This window comes from Bombina bombina, chromosome 3 (assembly GCF_027579735.1).
Source record: "Bombina bombina isolate aBomBom1 chromosome 3, aBomBom1.pri, whole genome shotgun sequence".
Lineage (NCBI taxonomy): Eukaryota > Metazoa > Chordata > Amphibia > Anura > Bombinatoridae > Bombina > Bombina bombina.
In genome coordinates this window covers 669,125,703-669,150,822 of record NC_069501.1, presented here as the reverse complement: position 1 = coordinate 669,150,822, position 25,120 = coordinate 669,125,703, and the positions used below count along the sequence as shown (strand labels likewise).

General features: G+C 38.5%; 1 protein-coding gene across 1 annotated transcript in view; it reads right to left on the bottom strand.

Moving 5' to 3' along the window:
- The window catches only part of STYXL1 (serine/threonine/tyrosine interacting like 1), a 206,971-nt gene that overhangs the window by 158,824 nt on the left and 23,027 nt on the right, over positions 1-25,120 (bottom strand). The window contains exons 3-4 of the mRNA XM_053707418.1: positions 4,207-4,268; positions 165-261 (exon numbers count right to left, since the gene is read on the bottom strand). Of these exons, the coding sequence (XP_053563393.1) occupies positions 165-261; positions 4,207-4,268 (159 nt within the window). The remainder of the gene's footprint in view (positions 1-164; positions 262-4,206; positions 4,269-25,120) is intronic.

Sequence of the window (25,120 nt, the reverse complement as noted above, 5' to 3'; positions counted from 1 at the left end):
ACGGTAAAGCTCAATGATATTTGAAAAATACTTGGGCCTTCATATGACGAAAAATGTTTATCTAATGTTTTACCTTTCAACTCTGTACACACAAGTCTAAAAAGTCCCCCATCACATCCCTGGCTCAATACATAATGTAACACAACAAATTATTATTCACTTACCATCTCCTCCTATTGAACTTGTATTTCCATCATACACCACACAGAACTTAAAGCAGTCAAGCTCTATAGACTCTGGCAACAGGTATTTTCCATCTTTCTGTAGAAAGCAAGAAAATACATTGAAAAAAAGAAAATACTAAGTAACTGTCAATACCAGTTAAAGGGAAAAGATACTCAAATGTTTTCTATCATTCATTTGATGCAGCAGAATTTAAACATGGTACCATAAAAGGACAGTGTACCCAAAAACGTTGTTCACAATGATCCATTTACCTGCTGGAGTGTATTAAATTGTTGACAAATAGCTCCTTTACCTTTATTTTGGCATTTGAAATAGCTGATTTAGGCTGTAGTATCCCTACTTATACTGAAAGTGTATATACCTAGGTATAGGCTATTGACAAACTTTGTTAACACAGCCAGCAGATTAAATTACACTCACAGTGGGAGGTGTAAGAGATAAAGCTCTAAAATGTTAATTTTCAATTGTTCTTTCTAAGTATTGTACAGAGATAGAGATACGAAAGGGAAGCATTTAAGTGATAAGATAACCAGATCTGATCTGTCAGCAAGGTAAGCCTGTTTTGATGGGCTGTGGTTTCAAAGAGCAAATCCAGCTATTTATTTTGCAAAAAGAAACATAAATGAGCTATTTCACATAAATTTTATTTGCTGCAGCTGGTATACACATTCAGGGAAAACAATTTTACAGTAAACTGTCTCTTTAAAGGGACAGTCTACTTTAACATTTGTATTACTTAAAAAGATAGATAATCCCTTTATTACCCATTCCCCAGTTTTGCATATCCAACTCTGTTATATTAAAGGGACAGTCAACACCAGTATTTTTGTTGTTTAAAAAGAAAGATAATCCCTTTATTACCCATTCCCCAGTTTTGCATATCCAACACAGTTATGATAATACACGTTTTACCTCTGTGATTACCTTGTATCTAAGCCTCTGCTGACTGCCCCCTTATTTCAGTTCTTTTGACAGACATGCAGTTTAGCCAATCAGTGCTCACTCCTAGGTCACTTTACGTGCATGAGCTCAATGTTATCTATATGAAACATGTGAACTAATGCCCTCTAGTGGTCAAAATGTATTCAGATTAGAGGCAGTCTTCAAGGTCTAAGAAATTAGCATATGAACCTCCTAGGTTTAGCTTTCAACTAAGAATACCAAGAGAACAAAGCAAAATTGGTGATAAAAGTAAATTGGGAAGTTGTTTAAAATTGCATGCCCTATTTAAATCATGAAAGGTTTTTTTGGACTTGACTGTCCCTTTAATATACTTTTTGCCTCTGTGCCTACCGTGTATCTAAGCCTCTGCAGACTGCCCCCTTATCTCAGTGCTATTTAAAACATGAATTTTAGTCAATCAGTGCTGGCTCCTGCCTAACCTGAGCACAATGTTATCAATATGGCACATGTGAACTAGTAATGTCTAACTGTGAAAAACTGTAACATTTACTGAGATAAGAGGTGGGCTTCAAGGTTTTATAAGTCAGTCTATCTAGGTTTAGCTTTCAATAAAGAAAACCAAGAGAACAAAAATAATTTATGGATAAAAGTAAATTAGAAAGTTGTTTAAAATTGCATGCCCTATCTGAATCGTGAAAGCTTAATTTTCACTTTACTGTCCCTTTAACTTGAAACTAATACACCTGTGTCAGCTGAATACTTCATGCTAAATCTGCCTTAGCAGGAAGTACCAGCCAAAGAGCATTACAGGAAATACACAACAGATAGACTTTCAAGTTACATTTAAACTGATTCTATCTCTCATTATTTACAAGCAAAAAAAAATCAAAACATATTTAAACTAGTACAGTGTCACTTTAAGTGCAGTTGGGAATTATTATTTACTTTGCTTTTGCTACAGCAACCTTGTGGTCCCAGTTATTGTTCAAGCACAGATCTACTGGAGAACAAGTTCATAGACAAAGAAGACTGAATAAGGAATAGGTGAATCATCCATATAAGACACATACAAGAATTTGTGACTGACTTATTTAAAGTACTGGCCCAAGGGACATATTTAATTCAAGATTCAGATCATAATCAGGATTGAAGGGGTATTTTTTGAAGGATGAATCAAAGAACAGCAGATTTCTTCTTATTTTTACAAGAATTCTTGTTCTTATTTTTACAAGAATAGACAAAAATATATTGAAGTCCAAAGGGAATTTGAGGGCTTGGAAATTAGCTAATAATGAAGATTAGTTTTTTTTTGTGTAGTTTTTTTTTGTGTGCATAATCTGACTCACACCTAGGTGGAATTTACTCCACCACTAGTGGCATGAAATACTATTATTTTTGGTATTGCACTTTTTAGTAATGGGTTTTGTTGGAGTTAATCACATGGACCATTCATATTTACTGACCAAAGCTCAACTTGTATCAATACTAGGTCAAGATTATTTAATAGCTTATAAACATCAGACATTGTTTTATATGATACCTCTAACAGTGTAGTGATTAAAGCCAGGGCCAGATTGGCCTATCGAGACACAGTGGGCCGCAGTACCTAGCTAGTAGGTAGTTTAAGGTGTTGTGTGCACTGTGCAGTCACTTGCTCTGCAACTGCTCAATCACCCAGGTAGAATCAGGGGCTTGCTGCAGTTAAAGAGCCCTATGCAGCACACACTGTACATGAGGAGAGAGGATGGGGCGAAATCCTCTGAAGCACATGACAGCCAGAAGTAAAAGCTGCCTGCACAGCCCCTGTGCACACTCCAAGTCATCAGATAATATTGTTTTGTGTAAACAAGGGTCACGTTGTGTGTAACTCTGCTGCCTATTTTATTCCGCAGCGCTAACAGGGCTGGTCTGTAATTTTTCCAGGGCTGCTATTTATTTCCAGTCCACCCTGATTAAAACAAACTTCATTAAAGGGACATAATACTCATATGCTAAATCACTTGAAATTGATGCAGTATAACTGTAAAAAGCTGACAAGAAAATATCACCTGAGCATCTCTATGTAAAAAAGGAAGATATTTTACCTCACAATCTCCTTAGCTCAGCAGAGTAAGTTCTGTATAAAAAGTTATACTTCAGTTACTGCCCAGCTGCAGGTAAAAAAAAATAAAAAAAATGAAGAAATTAACTGCAGCCAATCAGAATCAATAGTGTTGAGGTCATGAACTCTTTTACTGTGATCTCATGAGATTTCACTTAAAGGGACAGTTCACCCAAAAACTTTCTCCCCTTTAAATTATTCCCAATGATCCTTTTTACCTGATAGAGTGTATTAAATTGGTTGCAAGTAGCTCCTTTACTCATATTTCAGCATTTGAAATAGCTGATTTAGCTTGTGGTTTCCCAACCTATACTGAAAGTTTTGATACTGGCGTATATGCTATTGACAAGCCTAAGTAAACACAGCCAGCAGAAGAGATTACACCCTCAGTGGGGGCATGATAGTTAAGTAATAAAATGATAATTTTCCATTGTTCTCTCTATGTATTGAGCTTTGGTGTTCCAGACAAATATAAGATAAGGAAGCAAGTCTGTGTACATGAAAGTGATAACATAATGAGATCTGATATTACCTGAAGCTCAACCCATTGTAATAGGCTGTGGTTTCAAAGCACAAAACCAGCTACTTCAGATACACAAATAAACCTGAAAATGCAATTTCTCAAATATTTTATACTCTGCAGTTGGTATAACAAGTCATTTAAAATACATTTATGGAAAAACAATTTTACAGTGTACTGTCCCTTTAACTCTCATGAGCTTTCATAGTAAACTTCCTTAAACTGAATAGGGAAATAACATGAGTGTGCACAAGGCTCACTCCCTTGGCTGTTCCGGGACAGACATACTGATTTGCTGCTTAAAGTCCTTCGCAATGGGATGTGAATACTTAAGACATTTTGAGGTAAAATATCTTTCTGTTTTACATAGAGATGTTCAAGTGATATTTTCTAGTCAGCTTTTTACAGCTATGCTGCATCACTTTCAATTGTTTCAACATTTGGGTATCATGGCCCTTTAAGAATCCTCATCTGCATTGTTGCTTATGTATTTTACCTGCTTTATCCATTTTGCAGTTATAATGTGACCCTCATTGTACTCTCGCTTGGAACGTGCATCTAAAGAAAACAAAACACAGTATTAACATATTACAAATAGACTTTTTATGGTCCTTAATATAGAACAGACAAAAAGCAACTATTATATAAAGCCATTTATTACAAAATGTGTTCACAAGAAAATATATATTTTTTAGTTTATACAGTTTCCTTAACTTTACATTTGTGGTAAGTTTACATAGACATGAACAGATAGATGGTGCTAGGTCCTTAAAAGGGACACTCAAGTCAAAATGAAGCTTTCATGATTCAGATAGAGCATGCAATTGTAAACATTGTGCACATTTACATACTGTATATAATTATACATTTGTATATTTACACTTTTTGAGTCACCAGCTCCCACTGTGCATGTGCAAGAGTGCACAGAACATATGCATTTGTGATTGGATGATGGCTGTCACATGATACAGGAGGAGTGGAAATAGATATAACTTTGAAATTTGTCAGACAAAAATCATAAATTATGCTTACCAGATAATTTCCTTTCCATCTGTACAGGGAGAGTCCACAGCTGCATTCCTTACTTGTGGGGATACTGAACCTGGCCACCAGGAGGAGGCAAAGACACCCAAGCTAAAGGCTTAAATACCTCCCCCACTTCCCTCATCCCCCAGTTATTCTGCCGAGGGAACAAGGAAAAGTAGGAGAAATAGGGTGAAAAAGGTGTCAGAAGAACAAGATAAAATGTAGGGCCACCCACCGGAGAACACGGGCGGGAGCTGTGGACTCTCCCTGTACCGAAGGAAAGGAAATTATCTGGTAAGCATAATTTATGTTTTCCTTCTTAATACAGGGAGAGTCCACAGCTGCATTCATTACTTGTGGGAAATATACCCAAGCTATAGAGGACACTGATTGCTAATGGGAGGGCAAAAAAAGAAAGACGGCCCCCATCTGAGGGCAAAAAACAATTCTCCTGAAGGCTGCTTCAACAGAAGCAAAAGAAAAGGTAAAAATTCTTTGGAAAAAAGAATGCAAGGAGTCCCAAACAGCCGCTCAACAATCAGATCCATAGAGATCTCTCGATTGAAGTCCCAAATAGACACAACCCTAGGAAAAAAACCTAACTAGGCTCGTAGACCAGCCTTATTAGAGAGAAAACCCCAATAAGGATTACGTATTGCAAAGTTGCAACACAGAGACTATGCACATAGAAGCAATCTACAGACAGAGCAGATCATTGAAGATAAAATTTAAAGACCACCTCCTGCACAAGTACAAAAGTAACCCCATGCAACCCGATAAAAATAAGATCTAAGCTCCAAGAAGGAGCATCATATTGATTCACCGGCCTGAACGCAGTGAGAGCCCTAGCAAAAAAACTGAACGCCTGGAAGATTAATGAGCCTCTAGAGCAGAAGGAACAAACAGGGCCCAGAAACTGTCCAAACAATTAACTAGCTAGGAAGGCCCTTCTCCAGATCGTCGTGGAGGAAAAATAGGTCAGATAGAGTGCCAGGACGAATCTTGCTCTTCCCGACAAAGGGGGTCCTCCACACCTATGAGAGAGGACAAGGAACTAGCTACACGCTGAAGGAGAGGACCGTAACCTCTCAGAAAAAAACCCTCTCTCGACTAAGACCAAGCGACCTCTCGCAGTCCGTCTCAAAAGAACAAGATTTGACGACGCAAAGGGGCCTTGACCCAGCAGATCCTTGCAACAAGGTAACCCCCATGAAGGCGAAGCCTCCTACATCGCAATACGATCTTACGGACACAAACAGAGCAATCAGTCTCACTGACGCCTGTGCCTGCTAGGTACGAGCCATCACTCGAAAAAGAGTGATATGGCAGAAGAAGAAAAAAGGTTGTAATGGACCTCCAAAGTACCACTAAGAATCCAGTGGCTCTGTCTGAGGATCCCTGAACCCCGACCCATTAATGGGTAACCTGGGATAGGTACAGACATCCTGAGATTCTCGATTGGCGTCCCCATACAGATACCAACACTTGAAAACATTCGGATAGAGACCTTATCCCCAGATCAAGGGAAAGATAGTAGGGAACATCCGTCCCTGAAGATCACACTCCGAGAGTGGATTGCTGACAACGAGTAGTAGTGGGTCTTAGCCCACCACCAATCTCGAATTACTACCCTCTACACTGGAGAATATATCTCTCTCTCTCAGAAAGAGATCTAAGCCCCTGAAAGAAGAAAGGCTGACTGGAATCCATACACTGGGACGAACCCAGAGGACCAAACCCTCATAGCAAAAAGCTTAAAAAACTTGCCTGAGGAGCCATACGAATAATCGGGAGGGAATCTCCTGAATCCCTGGTTCCTCATAGGACACGCTCTCCTTAAACTGACAGGCTAACGACTTAAGTCAAAACCGCCCCGAGAGAGCTAAGAGAAATGTCCCTCAGGACAGGGAAATCTGGATAAAAGTGAACAACCAGCACCCGAAGGTGGATCTGAACCCTGGACCTTCAGTTTGCAAGCCCAGTGAGCTAGCCACTAAGCCACAACAGAGCATTCCAGAACACTGGAGATCGATTCTCCCAACCGGTATTCCAGGTAAATCTGATTAGACAGATACAAACAGCGCCATGCCGATGTCTCGGGTCTCGGCTGAGATGAGACCTGTCAAGGAAAGAACCCAAGAAGGACCCCATTAAAAAACAATTTTAGCTTCCAGGGATCCCCCTGGCGCCTACACCAGAGAACTCTGGTCTAGATCCATCTGTGAGGATCGGAGAAGACAGAGGAAAATTCCTAAAAATCTTCTAACAGATGTTGGTAAGTAAACCAAAGATCGCCAAGACCAGGGAGCTACTGATAAATCTGGAATCAGGATACTGCCAAATTAAACCCCAGATCCCCCAAAAAAAACCTAGGATCAGAAATGAGGTTTACTGGAAGAGACGGTTCATAAGTACCGGATCTTACCCAAAAGGAATGAAAAAGTAAAGATATCCTTCTCGACAGTGATCCTGCAGAGTTCCAGAACAAAAAGGTAGAGGGAAACATATATTCTCTCTCAAGAAGGAGACATAATAAGCTCTGCTTGAGTACCATAGAATCCAAATAGGATGGGAAACCACTCCCTATTGGACCCTGAAACAACAGTGGAATGAAAATATTCTCACACTGCGATAGGTACCGGGACAATGACTCCAAAAGTCTCCTGAAAGTCTTCTCTGTCAAAGAAAACTGCCCAGAAAAGCAGGATGTGAAGCCTAGCTCCGGTCTCTAGGACTCCTGGATCCGGTATGATCCAGAATCAAGCGCCCATCCAAGATAATACCTAAACCAGGTCCTCCTTGTCATATAGGATAGCTGGACCTGCCCTGAACTGGAATAGCTAGAAATAACTCCTTCTCTCGAGTCGAAGGAAAGAGCAGACTTATCTGCCAGAGCAACTCAAGTACTAAACAGAAAATTCTGAAGTTCCAGCTTATGCTAGAAGGCTGAAAATAATCCAAATAAAGAAGAATAAGCTCCATGTCTTATATCTGTCTTGCAAAATATTGAGGGAACCATCACCTCGACTAAGACCAAAACGCTTCCACTGGAAGTCTCCAGACATTGCGACAACTGAAGTCGTCAGTATCTAATATCCCATATGGCGAAACGTCTTTTTAAAAAGATTTTTTTACAACAACCAAGAGTTCTAAATGAAAAACTATCCTGAAACGGAATAGAAAAAGAAAATAGGCAAGCGCACAAAAGTAATAGCCAAGAAGGAATGTGCAAACACAGGTCCTGCCTGTCATACGACACAAACCCCCCTATAGAGCTCAGAACTGGGATTCTGAAAAAAAATAAAATTATATATATATATATATATATATATATATATATATATATATATATATATATATATACACAAAACGGTATCGGCGTACATCCATTTTCAAAAGCACAACATATTTTTTGAACTGCTGCAAAAAAATGCCTGCAAACAACATCAAGAGACAACTATTCTTTTTAAATAAAATTGGGATCTTAGTCACACAATATGGCCATATTTTGCTTAGCCAGTCAACACTTACAAGGTGCCCCAATATAGACTAGTCCTAACACTACAGTCCTTTTGCCACAGAGGGCTGAATCATTCCTGCTTTAACTCTTCATAATAGAATGAGACTCCCTAGCTTAATATTCACAACTCCATTAAACTCATGAGCACACCTGAGCTTGGGTGGGGTGCTTAAACCAATGGGAGATGGTCAGTCTCCCTGATAATTTTTAAATACAGATACAAAATTTGTTTTTTTTAGCATACCTTACAAAAAGTTTAAATACACATCTTTGGGAGTGCTGCCAATATGACCCAGTAATTACACAAACAAAAAGGTATCGGCGCACATTCATTTTCAAAAGCACAGATTAGTACTAGGAATCTCTAACATCGTCAAAAATTCTCTCAGAAGCAAGCGCAGGCGTGCCATTCTAAAACTAAATGCTAAATCCTCTTCAGTCGGAGGAATCAAATCAGTAAACTCCGACCCTGGAGGTCCTACGTCTGAAGCCTCAGAGGGAACCGCATCCCCAGAAGACTGATCGGATACAATCATCAATTTACACGACGATCCCTGGACAGGAGTGCATGGATTAACCCCTCGCTTGCACGTAGCAGGAAGAGGCAAAATCGCTAAGGCTGTAGAGATGGCCAAGCAGAACCTCTGGTGGAAAAAAGTCCCCTTTAGGCAAAGGAGCAGCGGTACCTGGGGAAACTGCATGTGTAGGAACAGAAGATTCTAGGGAACACACCTCACGAGACGAGGAATCCTCAGAGGTGGACGGCTCAGTGGTCTCTAACATCTCAACATTGGTTGATGAGAACACCCTGATGCAGCATACGGAACATAATTGAGAGAGCTGGACAACCTGGACCTCCTCACAATATACACAGGTATCAAATTCTGTATTAGCGGGATCCCCCTCTAAATTATCAGAATCCTCCATAACTCATCTAATTTAAATTATAGAAAAAACAACTGGCACCTTATACCCCCAATGGCTGGGGCACTCACCACCTCCTATGACCCAGACAGATAGAGAAACTCGCTTCTCGCACACTCCATCAGGAATAGGAAATGGAAAAAACCTGATCATTCCCGGTCACACGGTGCATCATGCAGGACCGCCCCTACTAAGGAAAAAGCACACCAGCTTAAGAAAACTGCGCAGTTCACAAATATGAATAATAAAGTAAAAAATAACCTGTACGTTCCGTATCAGCCTATGAGCCCAAACGTCTCCTATAAAGCAGCCGAAATCACATAACAAATATGATTAAAAACCCCACTGTTCAATAATCGCCCTCAGGGGATATTAACCCTTTATTCCATAAAGATAATAGGAGTCCCACTGTGACCCTGTCTTCTGTCGTTAACATATGTATAAAATAATTAAATGATCTAACCGGAATCTATTCCGTGAAACAGAAAACACTGTCCTTCAAGTTTGAAAGACTGTAGCGTTGCTTCTGGCATGGACTTGAGTGAAGAAAAGCAGGCAGCGAAACTCGTCAAAGCTGATTGCTTAGGAGCTGTTAATATGAGTCTGGATGGTTTCACAGAAAGACTCTCCCTGCATCTCCAGACTCTAACTTTCATCAATGCTCTCACTGAGAGGCTGACAAGACTACTTAAAACTCCAGTCCCATCTCGAAGGGTAGATACCCTTCCTAAGGAACTACTCCGAAATCTTCTGACACTTCTCTGCCACCCCTCTGTGACAAAAGGCAAAGAATGACTGGGGGATGAGGGAGGTGGGGGAGGTATTTAAGCCTTTGGCTGGGGTGTCTTTGCCTCCTCCTGGTGGCCAGGTTCAGTATTCCCACAAGTAATTAATGCAGCTGTGGACTCTCCCTGTATTAAAAAGGAAATATATTACTCTTTGGAAGCTCAAACTAAATGCTATTCCATTGTCATTTTATCATGCATTTGTTGATTTTGCAAATCTACTGTATTTAGTGGTCCTTTAATGCAAGGATGCATTTAGTGTATTCAGGTTGCAAGGGTTGCTTGCTTCTGTCTGATGCTTTTCCTCAGTGCATTCTCTATGTACTTCTCTAAACAGTGCTGTAGATAGGTAGACAGAGAGACCCTACTTGAACTTGCCTACTCCTCTTAATGTACAAACAGGGGAAGGGGAGATTTAAGCCAATAGCATCCTTACAGGAGACTTGAGGGCCATGGCCACCCCTACATATTCTTAGCAGCTTTGCATGCTCCCTCCCTTGCAATTTTTATAACTTCAAATAACGATTAAGTGGCAATTTCGATGGCAGTTGGAGGTGGTGAGGTACAACAGACTTGTTAGCTTTTCTGATACACAATACATTCTCTATCCTGCTGATTACACAGGCTGTAGTCATTCTCACACAGTGACAAGAACAGGATGCACTAATCTCAGTGATAAAGAGTATGCACAGTGAAAGGACTGGGCAATGGCAAGTACGATCATACAGTAGTACTATTTAGTTCCACCCACATTGCTGATGCTAACTCCAATTATGACTGCCTGATCAACGCCTTTCATTGTGACTTTCCTGAACGGTTAACAATAGACAAGTATAGAGAAATATCAATCCTAAATCTCAAGAAAGCTACTTCTAAAGCATACAGAACCTCCTCGAGTCTGTATAGGGAACAAGGAACAACAAAACAATATAGGAGAGCGATACGATAACCAAAGAGATAGTTATCAAGCTAAACTGAGATGTAAAAAGGAGGACACGTAAATGTATGTTATATTATTAACTAATTTATTCAAAAGTCATACAAATTGTAAAACAACAGTATACAGCACCAATCTCAGTTAAAAATATATGTTAATAACAATGTATAATTGGGTAAAATATATATAAGTTAAAATAGTACGCTCAAATTTGAGCTGTGTGCTCTAATCAGAGCTGGGATAAAATAACAACTAGGTTTTAAAAAATTATAACGGTACCGTAAAAAAGGAAAAAATAGCACTGCAGTGATTGGGTCAATGACTCAGAGAATAATCATATATGTAACAATATATGAAACAACGGAGGGCCCTCTAATAATATTCACAACAGAAGGCTCAGTAGTGAGGACAGTCTAAACAGGTCCTGTTTATTAAAAAGTCTTGTGATTCACTGTTACCAGGTAATCGGCTTGCAATCTAATGTGTGTTGTTTATTGACCGAATGGTCTGTAGGGATGAAATGGAACTCCGTTCACACAGCGTAATGTGCCATTTTACGGCTGCTGATTATTCTGTACTGGAACGTTGATGAAAATAATCTCTGTATCAGAGAGGATGATTTCCGGTCGGCTCCTCAGTGGTTAGGTTCCCAAATAACGTGTAATCTGTTTAGAAGGGACCACTCTGCCAAACAAGTGAAATACCAATATTGCAGCTCCACAGCGATAGTGTTCCCACTAGGTAAATGCCTATGTGGGTCGCTCTGCTGGACGTTTTTAAGGTATTAGAAAACAAAGGAACAGATGGTCAATTAACAGCAGTAAGTCCCAAAGTAGTAAACACCCCACTTGGATATTTATAATGGGGAGAGAGAGAGTTCTTTCAGCTGTAAAATTGACAGGACTGTGAGAGATCTACGCATTTCAGCTGGTAGGGCCTTTATCACGTTACTCACAGCATGTTAAAGAGTCCTTTAAATACATTTTGAAACCTCTGTAGGTGTTATTCATTGGTTGGGCAATAAACTATAATCTCCAATGGGCTTTCTTGGTTGGAGGATTAACAGATGATTGTGAAAACAAATATTTGCTAGTACAAATAGTTGTTAACCAAGTTTTGGCTAATTTTATTTAATTAATCTAGTTTTGTTATAACATATTGCAGGGAATAAACATCTATATCGTATATAATATTAGTAACGAAAACATATAGATGGTGAAAGGTCACAATCACGGAAGGAATCAGGCATGGAGACTAGTTAGTATAAAGTGCAACTAAAAAGTAACAGAAAAAAGTATCAGAAGTGTTATATAGAAGGCATATAGAGTTGCCAGTGTGTGCTAAAAAGCTGTCAAATGAAATGCCTTAAATAAACAATAATCTAAAAAATAATAAATAAAAATGAGGATGTCATTATAGCATATAAAGTGTCAAGACATAGTTAAACTGTTTTAGAGGGATCATACTAGAATGTGCTTTAAAGGATAAGGACTATGTTGAAGAACAATTATGAAGTTTCTAAGAAGGTATCTTGCAATGTGAAATAATGGGGTTGTAAAAAAGGTCGGAGCTTGTGCACAAACGTTGATTTCCTTACTAAGTGTTACTTCTAATTTGAATAAAAACGAAAATAGTGCATTCCATTGCCATTCGACTTGCCAATCTCTTACTACAAATATATATAAAATGTGTGTATAGGGCATATCGGGAAATAGTGTTAAAAAAAAATCTGAGAAGATAATGATACAAATAGTTCATGTGTATTTTCCAATAGGAGAAAAGGAATAAATTAAGAGTGTAATATCAAATGTTAAAGAGAATTGGAACATATAACTTATAATCGCAATTGTGAAAGGAGAAAAAAAAAAAAGGAAAAAAGGGGCACGATGGGAATTTAAAAGAAGAATCTTAATACAAAAAATGAAATAATAATACAAAAAAATTAAATAATAATTGGATAGAAATTTACAGTTTTTAAATAATAATTTGATATCAATTTATAATAATGGTTTATTATATATATATATATATATATATATATATATATATATATATATATATATATATATATATATATATATATATATATATATATATATATATATATATATATAGCAAAAAAAATATATAAAAAAAATGGGAAAAGGAGAGGTATAGATTAATTTATTTAGAAAAGAAAATTCAAGTCAAACTCCATGTTTAGACCCTGAGGGTGGAGAGTCTTGAAATTGAAAATAAACTTGGCTTCTTGCCTAAGAAATAGTTTGTTCATGTTTCCACCTCTTTTACTGAGTTGTTGTTTTTTTTTGATGATTTGTGTTTCCCTTATGAATTTCTGTGAAGTGTTTATATAGTATTGTGTCTGTTGCTTCATGTTCTACTTGTAGGAGGTGCTCGCGGATTCTGTCTCTGAGAGGTCTGCTAGTTTGGCCGACATATTGTAGATTACAGGAACATTGGGTGCAATAAATTATATTCTTGTCAGTACATTGACTGATTATTTCCTTGATTTTTGTTAAGTGTTCAGTATTAGACAATTTGATAACTTTGTATTTAGTACTATGTTTGCATGCCTTGCACGTATTACATTGGGAAAATCCTACTAGTTTTTCTCCTTTTAGATCTATTTTGAATGGTTGTTTGGTATTCTTGTTTTTATATTCACTAGGGGATAAAAAAAAATGAAGGTTTTTTGCTATTTTGAAAATTATCTAAGTGTTATTTTTTACTTTGTTTCCTAAAATTTGATCTTTTTTATGTAATGCCAATGTCTCTTAAGTATTTTTTTAGTTTCAAAATGTTGTGAGCTGTAGTTGGTGATAAAAGGAATAAAGAGACTGTCTATTTCATTACTAGGGTCAGAGTTTTTTTGGTTTTAGAGTGTAAAAGAGTTTCTTTATTTATTTGTTTCACTTCATTTTTGGTATGTTCTACTTTATCCATATTGTAGCCTTTTTCTCTAAATCTATCTGCTAGAATGTTTGATTGTGCTTCGAAATCTGTCATGTTGGATCAGTTTTTTCCCATACGGAGAAATTGGCCTTTTGGTATGTTACTTTTCCATTTTTTCTAAGTGGTAGCTCACATTATGTATATAGTTGTTTCCATCGATAGTCTTAAAAAATGTGCTAGTTTGGATGTTGTTATCTTTAACTTCAATCTTAATATCCAAGAAATTTATTTCTACGGAACTATATTCATATGTAAAATCTAGCCCTACATTGTTAGTGTTCATATCCTCCATAAATAGAGTTAAGATTTCTATCTCCCCTTTCCAAATTATAAAAATATCGTAAATGTAGCGATGGTAGTGTACAAGGTTTGCCCCCCCATGGTCCTCCATTGATGAAATTTTTCTCGAAGTAGCCCATCAAAAGATTTGCATAACTGGGGGCGAACCTTGTACCTATCGCTGTCCCTTTTACCTGAAGGAATATTTCCTCATTAAACAAACAACTGTTATGTTTCTTCCCCCGTGCTGTCAGGTTTTGCCCTAATCTTTCTTCCTTTAAATGCTCTCTGAAGACTTTTCTGTTCAGAGAAGCCTACCACCCAACTCAATAATATTTATCTTACCTAACAACATTTCCCTCATTCAATCTTGCAGTCCTCACCTCCTGTTTCTCAACCTCCTACCCTTCTAGATTGTAAGTTCCCAACGGGAATAGGGCCCTAAATTCCTCTTGTATGTGTTTGTAAATTTTGTCCTGTCTCTTACAAGTTTTATATTATTGTTTTATTTAAATAAACTGTATCCATGGACAGCGCTGCGGAATATGATGGCGCTTCATAAATAAAGTATAATAATAATAATGTTTGAGAATGAATTTGATGCAGATCAGAAGAAATGCATTTTGTTCTTTCGGAAGATTTATATCTTTATCTAAAAAGTTTTTTATGGCTTTAAGTCCCAGATCATGTGCAGTGTTGGTATAAAGTTAACTGACGTCACATGTGACTAAGATATAATTATCTTCCTAAGTTAATTGATTAATAATGTTTAGAAATTGTGTGGAATCTTTGAGCTATGATGGTAATTGTATTACATAATTTTGCAAAAAATAGTCAACATACTGAGATAGATTGGATGTGATGGATTCATTGCCCGACCCTGATATTATGGGGCGGCCTGGTGGTCTATTGTAATTTTTATGTATTTTAGGTAAAAAATAAAATGTTGGAGTTCTAGGCTGTGTAATATTTAGAAATTGTAATTCCGAGTCTGTGATAATACCAGTAGTGTTTGCTTCTTTGTGAACAGAAATAGAATTACTTGTTAATTTTTTATATGTAGCTTTGTCATTCAAAGGCCTCCCTGCTTCTTCCAGTTTTTTGTTCAATGTGGAAATATTCCTTCAGGTAAAAGGGACAGCGATGGGTACAAGGTTCTCCCCCAGTTATAAACCAAAACACAGTGGTGACAAAAAGACACCACTGATAAAAACCCCGGCGCTGCTGAACACAGCTTAATTTGGTTAACCAATATAATGCTCTCTTTCAAAAAATATATAACTCTCTTTGAAAAAATATAAATCTATAATAAATAAATGGCAGCCCTAATATAGGTGTAAATATAAATAGAATTAATGGCTCACTGAGAAAATGAAATAAAAAATTAAATACAAATTTATTAAGACAATTGCAAACATTCAATTCAATTCATACACACAATAAAAAAACATTGTAATAACCTAAATATACGCTGATCAGGCGTTTACAAGTGTAGTAGCAATAATAAAACAAAGTCTCCCTATACAATCAATATAATAAATAAACTAAAAACAATTGCTGAAAATTGATGCAAAAAACGAAGATCCCAGAAAGAATCAATTTGAAATCCACATCAGCAGGAGATAGGAATCGTCTGGAGCTGCAACGAAATTGAAATCCAGATCAAAAGACAGGAAGAGAGCCACAAAAAATGGTGTTCACTTATTACTTACACCATAGCGGTTCTCTGTAGTCTCAGGCTGTTTTACTTTGGCACTTGAAAGATAGTCACTGCAATCTCCCTTCTCTTGGCGGTTTATTGCAGATACTTTGTAGCAAACAGACCAGGACCGCTCCTTATCAATCGTGTAGTCTCGAATCAGGATCACCTGAGTAGTGGAAAAAAGTGGGCGGAGCAACGCGTTTCAGCCCGATCTGGGCCTTTGTCTCCCCCAGTTAAGCAAATCTTTTCATGGACTACTTCAAGAAAAAATTCATTGAGGGAGGACCATGGGCGGCAAACCTTGTACACTACCATCACTACATTGACGATATTGTTATAGTTTGGAAAGGGGAGATAGAACTTTTAACTTAAATTTATGGAGGATATGATGGTTCCAAAAAAATACATTTCTTGGATATTAAAATTGAAGTTAAAGATAACAACATCGAAACTAGCACATTTTTTTAAGACTATCGATGCAAACAACTATATATATAATGAGAGCTGTCACTAAGAAAAATGGAAAAGTAACATACCAAAAGGCCAATTTCTTCGTATGGGAAAAAATATGTTCCAACATTACAGATTTCGAAGCACAGTCAAACATTCTAGCAGATAGATTTAGAGAAAAAGGCTACAATATGGATAAAGTAGAACATACCAAAAACAATATTTCGGCCAAACTAGCAGACCTCTCAGAGACAGAATCCGAGAGCACCTCCTACAAGAAGAACATGAAGCAACAGGCACAATACTATATAAACACTTCACAGAAATTCATAAGGGAAACACAAATCATTTCAAATTCTGGGGTATCAAAAAAATCCAACTTAGTAAAAGAGGTGGAAACATGAACAAACTATTTCTTAGGCAAGAAGCCAAGTTTATTTTCAATTTCAAGACTCTCCACCCTCAGGGTCTAAACATGGAGTTTGACTTGAATTTCCTTTTCTAAATAAATTAATCTATACCTCTCCTTTTCCAATTTTTACATTATTTATATATTTTTTACTTATTATTATACATTTTTTACTATATATATATATATATATATATATATATATATACATACACACACACACAGTCATATACAAAAGTTTAGGCACCCCTTTCACTTTGATCTATCAAATAACTGAAGGACACAGTAATATTTCAGTAGTGAAATGAGGTTTATTGGATTAACAGAAAAAGGAAATTTATGCTTACCTGATAAATTGATTTCTTCTACGATACGACGAGTCCACGGATTCATCCTTTACTTGTGGGATATTATCCTCCTGCTAACAGGAAGTGGCAAAGAGCACCACAGTGTCTCTATAGTTCCTCCCTTGACTCCACCCCCCAGTCATTCGACCGAAGGTATAGGAAGAAAAAGGAGAAACTAAAAGGTGCAGAGGTGACTGAAGTTTTAAACACAAAAATAAATCTGTCTTAAATTGACAGGGAGGGCCGTGGACTCGTCTTATCATAGAAGAAATCAATTTATCAGGTAAGCATAAATTTCCTTTTCTTCTACTAGATACGATGAGTCCACGGATTCATCCTTTACTTGTGGGATACAATACCAAAGCTACAGGACTCGGATGAACGGGAGGGACAAGACAGATACCTAAACAGAAGGCACCACTGCTTGAAGAACTTTTCTCCCAAAAATAGCCTCAGAAGAAGCAAAAGTATAAAATTTGGAAAATTTGCAAAAGGTATGAAGGGAGGACCAAGTCGCAGCCTTACAAATCTGTTCAACAGAAGCATCGGTTTTAAAAGCCCATGTGGAAGCCACCACTCTAGTAGAATGAGCTGTAATTTTTTTCAGGAGGCTGCTGTCCAGCAGTCTCGTATACCAAACGGATGATGCTTTTCAGCCAAAAAGAAAGAGAGGTAGCCGTAGCTTTTTGACCCCTACGCTTTTCAGAATAGACAACAAATAGAGAAGTTGTTTGACGGAAATCCTTGGTCGCTTGTAAGTAAAACTTCAAGGCACGAACTACGTCCAAGTTATGTAACAGACGCTCCTTCTTAGAAGAAGGACTAGGACATAGAGAAGGAACAACAATTTCCTGATTAATATTCTTATTTGAAACAACCTTAGGAAGGAATCCAGGTTTAGTACGCAAAACCACCTTATCAGAATGGAATATAAGATAAGGCGAGTCACATTGTAACGCAGAAAGCTCAGAAACTCTTCGAGCAGAAGAGATAGCAACTAAAAACAGAACTTTCCAAGATAGAAGTTTAATATCTATGGAATGCATGGGTTCAAACGGAACCCCTTGAAGAACATTTAGAACTAAATTCAAACTCCATGGCGGAGCAACAGGTTTAAACACAGGCTTGATTCTAAATAAAGCCTGACAAAACGACTGAACGTCTGGGACATCTGCCAGACGCTTGTGTAGTAAGATTGACAAAGCAGAAATCTGTCCCTTTAAGGAACTAGCTGATAATACCTTCTCCAATCATTCTTGGAGAAATGACAAAATCCTAGGAATCCCGATCCTACTCCATGAGTAGCCCTTGGATTCGCACCAATAAAGTTATTTACGCCATAACTTATGGTAAATTTTCCTAGTGACAGGCTTTCGAGCCTGAATCAAGGTATCAATGACCGACTCAGAGAATCCCCGCTTAGATAAAATCAAGCGTTCAATCTCCATGCAGTCAGTTGCAGAGAAATTAGATTTGGATGTTGGAACGGACCTTGAATGAGAAGGTCTTGTCTCAGAGGCAGTTTCCATGGTGGCAGAGATGACATTTCCACCAGATCTGCATACCAAGTCCTGCGTGGCCACGCAGGCGCTATCAAGATTACCGAAGCCCTCTCCTGTTTGATTCTTGCAATCAGACGAGGTAGGAGAGGAAAAGGAGGAAACACATAAGCCAGGTTGAACGACCAAGGTACTGTTAGAGCATCTATCAGTACTGCTTGAGGATCCCTTGATCTGGACCCGTAACAAGGAAGTTTGGCATTCTGACGAGATGCCATCAGATCCAATTCCGGTGTGCCCCATTGATGGATCAATGCCGCAAACACCTCCGGATGGAGCTCCCAATCCCCCGGATGAAAAGTCTGATGACTTAGAAATTCCGCTTCCCAGTTCTCCACTCCTGGGATATATATTGTTGAAAGATTGCAAGAGTGAGTCTCTGCCCATCGAATTATCTTGGAAACCTATATCATCGCTAGAGAACTCTTTGTTCCCCCTTGATGATTGATATATGCTACAGTCGTGATATTGCCTGACTGGAATTTGGCCAAAGCCAGCTGAGGCCACGCTTGAAGCGCATTGAATATGGCTCTCAGTTCCAGAATATTTATTGGTAGTAGAGACTCCTCCTGAGTCCAAACACCCTGAGCCTTCAGGGAATTCCAGACTGCACCCCAGCCCAAGAGGCTGGCGTCCGTCGTCACTATGACCCATGCTGGCCTGCAGAGGCACATTCCCTGGGACAGATGATCCTGTGACAACCACCAATGAAGAGAGTCTCTGGTCTCTAGATCCAGATTTATCCGAGGAGATAAATTCGCATAATCCCCATTCCACTGTCTGAGCATGCACAGCTGCAGTGGTCTGAGATGCAAGCGAGCAAACAGAACTATGTCCATTGCCGCTACCATTAACCCAATGACCTCCATACACTGCGCCACTGATGGCCGAGGAATGGAATGAAGTGCTCGGCAAGTAGTTAAGATCTTTGATTTTCTGACCTCCGTCAGAAAAATTTTCATGCCTACCGAGTCTATCACAGTTCCTAGGAATGGAACTCTTGTCAGAGGAACTAGTGAACTATTTTTTATGTTCACCTTGCACCCGTGAGTTCTTAGAAAAGCCAACACAATGTCCGTGTGAGATTTGGCTAGATGGTAAGTTGACGCCTGAATCAAGATATCGTCCAGATAGGGCGCCACTGCCATGCCCCGCGGCCTTAGACCCGCCAGAAGGGACACAAACTGGTAATGTTTGTCCAGAAAGGCGAACCTGAGGAACTGGTGATGATCTTTGTGGATAGGAATGTGAAGATACGCATCCTTCAAATCCCCGGTGGTCATATATTGACCCTCCTGGATCATTGGTAAAATTGTTCGTATGGTCTCCATCTTGAACGATGGGACTCTGAGAAATGTGTTTAGACTTTTGAGGTCTAAAATCGGTCTGAAGGTTCCCTCTTTTTTGGGAACCACAAACAGATTTAAGTAAAACCCCTGCCCTTGTTCTAAATTTTGGAACTGGGCAGATTACACCCATGGTATATAGGTCTTCTACACAGCGTAAGAACGCCTCTCTTTTTGTCTGGTTTACAGACAAACGTGAAAGATGAAATCTCCCTCTCAGGAGAGAATCCTTGAATTCTAGACAATACCCCTGGGTCACAATTTCTAATGCCCAGGAATCCTGAACGTCTCTTGCCCAAGCCTGAGCGGAGAGAAAGTCTGCCCCCTACTAGATCCGGTCCCGGATCGGGGGCTGCCCCTTCATGCTGTCTTGATAGCAGCAGCGGGCTTCTTGGCCTGTTTACCTTTATTCCAGGTCTGGTTAGGTCTCCAGACTGACTTGGATTGTGCAAAGTTTCCCTCCTGCTTAGTGGCGGAGGAGGAAGTAGAGGGACCGCCTTTAAAGTTTCAAAAAGGAACGAAAATTATTCTGTTTGGTCCTCATTTTAAGCGTCTTGTCCTGAGGAAGGGCATGACCTTTACCTCCAGTAATGTCGGAAATGATCTCCTTTAGTTCAGGCCCGAATAGGGTCTTACCCTTAAAAGGAATAGCTAAAAGCTTAGATTTAGATGGCACATCAGCAGACCAAGACTTAAGCCATAACGCTCTATGCGCTAAAATGGCAAAGCCTACATTCTTAGCCGCTAATTTAGCCATTTGGAAAGCGGCATCTGTAATAAAAGAATTAGCTAGCTTGAGAGCCTTAATTCTATCCAAAATATCATCTAATGGGGTCTCAACCTTAAGAGACTCCTCTAGAGCCTCAAACCAAAAAGCTGCTGCAGTAGTTACTGGAACAATGCACGCTATAGGTTGTAGAAGAAAACCCTGATGAATAAACAATTTCTTTAAAAGGCCCTCTAATTTTTTATCCATAGGATCTTTGAAAGCACAACTGTCCTCAATAGGTATAGTTGTATGCTTAGCCAGGGTAGAAATAGCTCCCTCCACCTTAGGGACTGTCTGCCACGAATCCCGAATGGTGTCAGATATGGGAAACATTCTTTCTTTCCGAAATTCTTCTAGGGACTGGAAAAACATTAGTGTAAGTAGGGACCTCTAGATATTTATCCATTTTACACAATTTCTCTAGTGAAATGACAATAGGGTCACAATCATCCAGAGTCGCTAAAACCTCCCTGAGTAACAAGCGGAGGTGTTCAAGCTTAAACTTAAAGGCCGTCACATCTGAGTCTGTTTGAGGGAACATCTTTCCTGAATCAGAAAGCTCTCCCTCAGACAGAAAGTCCCCCACCCCCAAATCAGAACACTGTGAGGGTACATCGGAGATGGCCAATAAAGCATTAGAGGGCTCAGCATTTACTCTAATACCGGACCTGCTGCGCTTACCCTGTAAACCTGTCAGTTTAGCTGATACCTCTGTAAGGGTAGTAGACATAACTGCAGCCATATCTTGCAGGGTGAAAGAATTAGACGCGCTAGAAGTACTAGGCGTCGCTTGGGTGAGCGTTAAAGGTTGTGACACTTGGGGAGAAGTAGATGGCATAACCTGATTCTCTTCTGACTGAGAATCATCCTGAGACATACTCTTATCAGCTAAAATATGTTCTTTGCAATGTAAGGCCCTTTAGTACATGAGGGACACATTTGAAATGGGGGTTCCACAATGGCTTCTAAACACATAGAACACTGACTTTCCTCAATGTCAGACATGTTGAACAGACTAGTAATAACAGCACAAGTCGTTAACAACCTTTATTACATAGGAAAAACAATCAGCAAAAAAAAAAAACGAGTACTGCGCCTTTAAGGATAAAAAGAGTACACTGTTTTTTCAAAATTGCTAAAACGTTATGCAAAATGATTAATTTTGATTATGTGTGAACCTAATGTGCAAACGGATATTGCACCACAAGTAATCAGGAGAGTTAACCCTTTAATTAGAGTGATTAGCCCACAAAAAGCGTTATGCAGAGAAAAATTGTTACCTGCCCCAAAGGACTGGGAAAACGATCCGGTCTCACTCCGAAAAACAGCCTCACAGTCTGGTCCCAACCGGAGCTAATGGCTGCTGTTCTCTCCAAGCTCTAACTGCGCACTGAGGCGCGAAATTAGGACCCGCCCATCATCCTTGATGTGCAAATAACTTAAGCAACCGCATGGGAAGCGGTTTTAAGAAAAACGGCCATGAATAAATGTTATCTAATAAACATATATGCCATGTGGACCCCTCAGTATCACAAAATGTCAGCCCTGATAAGTCTCATATTTAATAAAGTAAGCGTTTCTAGGCTGCCTCAGTGTCTTCAACCATATAGCCCATAAGCGTCCCCTGTTGAAATCTCTCACAAGGATAATTATACACAGGTTTACAGTACCATCCCATTCTGATCTACAACAGTCTCCTCAGAATATAAATGACTGCACATACCTTAATGCTGCTTGCAGTAAGAAACATTCCCCACACTGAAGATTTCTCTTGTACTCCTCAGCAAATTTTGTGGGAACCAATATGGATCTCAGTTACAACTGCTAAGATCATCAAACTCAAGGCAGAATTATTCTTCTATGTCCTGCCTGAGGAAAAAATAGTACTCTCCGGTACCATTTAAAATAAAAAATTCTTGATTGAAGAAACTAAAAACTATCATTTTATCACCACTTAACTTTACTCTTCCTACTACTAGCATAGGCAAAGAGAATGACTGGGGGTGGAGTCAAGGGAGGAGCTATATAGACAGCTCTGCTGTGGTGCTCTTTGCCACTTCCTGTTAGCAGGAGGATAATATCCCACAAGTAAAGGATGAATCCGTGGACTCGTCGTATCTAGTAGAAGAAATGTGCAATATGCATCAAAACGAAATTAGACAGGTGCATAAATTTGGACACCCCAACAGAAATATTGCATCAATATTTAGTAGAGCCTCCTTTAGCAGAAATAACAGCTTCTAGATACTTCCTATAGCCTGTAATGAGTGTCTGGATTCTGGATGAAGGTATTTAGGACAATTCCTCCTTGCAAAACATCTCCAGTTCAGTTAGATTTGATGGTTGCAGAGCATGGACAGCCCGCTTCAAATCACCCCACATATTTTCAATGATATTCAGGTCTGGGGACTGAGATAGCCATTCCAAAACATTGTACTTGTTCCTCTGCATAAATGCCAGAGTAGATTTTGAGCAGTGTTTTGGGTTATTGTCTTGTTGAAATATCCAGCTCCGGCGTAACTTCAACTTTGTGACTGATTCCTCAACATTATTCTCAAGTATCTGCTGATATTGAGTGGAATCCATGCGACCCTCAACTTTAACAAGATTGCCAGTACCGGCACTGGCCACACAGCCCCACAGCATGATGGAACAGCCAACAAATTTTACTGTGGCTAGCGTTTGTCTTGGAACGCTGTGTTCTTTTGCCGCCATGCATAACGCCCCTTGTTATGACCAAATATCTCAATCTTTGTTTCATCAGTCCACAGCACCTTCTTCCAAAATGAAGCTGGCTTGTCCAAATGTGCGTTTGCATACCTCAAGCGACTTTGTTTGTGGCGTGTGTGCAGAAAAGGCTTCTTCCGCATCAGTCTCCCATACGCTGAATTGTTGAATGATGCACAGTGACACCATCTGTAGCAAGATGATGTTGTAGGTGGTCTGTGGCCTGTTTTTGACTGTTCTGACTATCCTTTGCCTCTCCAATATTTTACTTCTGGCCTTAACAAGAACTGTGCCTGTGGTCATCCATTTCCTCACTATGTTCCTCACAGTGGACACTGACAGCTTAAATCTCTGTGGTAGCTTTTTGTAGCCTTCCCCTAAACCATAATGTTGAACAATCTTTGTTTGTAGGTCATTTGAGAGTTGTTTTGAGCCCCCTATGTTGCCACTCTTCAGAAGAGAGTCAAAGAGAACAACAACTTGTAATTGGCCACATTAAATACCTTTTCTCATGATTGGATGCACCTGTCTATGAAGTTCAAGGCTTAATGGGCTCACCAAACCAATTGTGTGTTCCAATTATTCAGTGCTAGGTAGTTACAGGTATTCAAATCAACAAAATGACAAGGGTGCCCAAATTTATGCACCTGTCTAATTTCGTTTTGATACATATTGTACATTTTCTGTTAATCCAATAAACCTAATTTCACTATTGAAATATTACTGTGTCTTTCAGTTATTTGATAGATCAAAATGAAATTCCTGATCCAAACACCCAATTATTTATGAATGAAAATCATGGAAATTGTTGGGTGCCTAAACCTTTGCATATGACTGTATAAATAAAATAAACCATTATTATAAATGAATATCATATTATTATTATTTCAAAATTATAAAATTTATATCCAATTATTATTTAATTTTTGTGTATTTTTTGTATTATTATTTCATTTTTTGTATTAAGATTCTTCTTTTGGTATTTAAATCTCCATTGTGCCCCTTTTTCCTTTTTTTTTCCTCCTTTCACAATTGCGAGTATAAATTATATGTTCCAATTCTCTTTTACGTTCGATATTACACTATTTATTCCTTTTCTCATATTAGAAAATACACATGAACTATTTGTATCATTACCTTCTCACATTTTTGTTAACACTATTTCCCGATATGCCCTATACACACACTTTATATGCTATAATGACATCCTCATTTTTATTTATTATTTTTTTAGTTTATTGTTTAAGCATTTTATTTGACAGCTTTTTAGCACACACTGGAAACTCTATAAGCCTAGACTAGTTTCACTTCTGATACTTTTTTCTGTTACTTTTTAGTTGCAATTTATACTAATTAGTCTCCAAGCCTGATTCTTTCTGTGATTGTGACCTTTCACCATCTATATTTTTTCGTTACTAATATTATATACAATGATATACATGTTTAATCCTTGCAATATGTAATAACAAAATTAAATTAATTAAATAAAATTAGCCAAAACTTGGTTAACAACTATTTTTACTAGCAAATATTTGTTTTTACAATCATCTGTTAATCCTCCAACCAAGAATGCCCATTGGAGATTATAGTTGATTGCCAACCAATGAATAACACCTACAGAGGTTTCAAAATGTATTTAAAGGACTCTTTAACATGCTGTGAATATCTTGATAAAGGC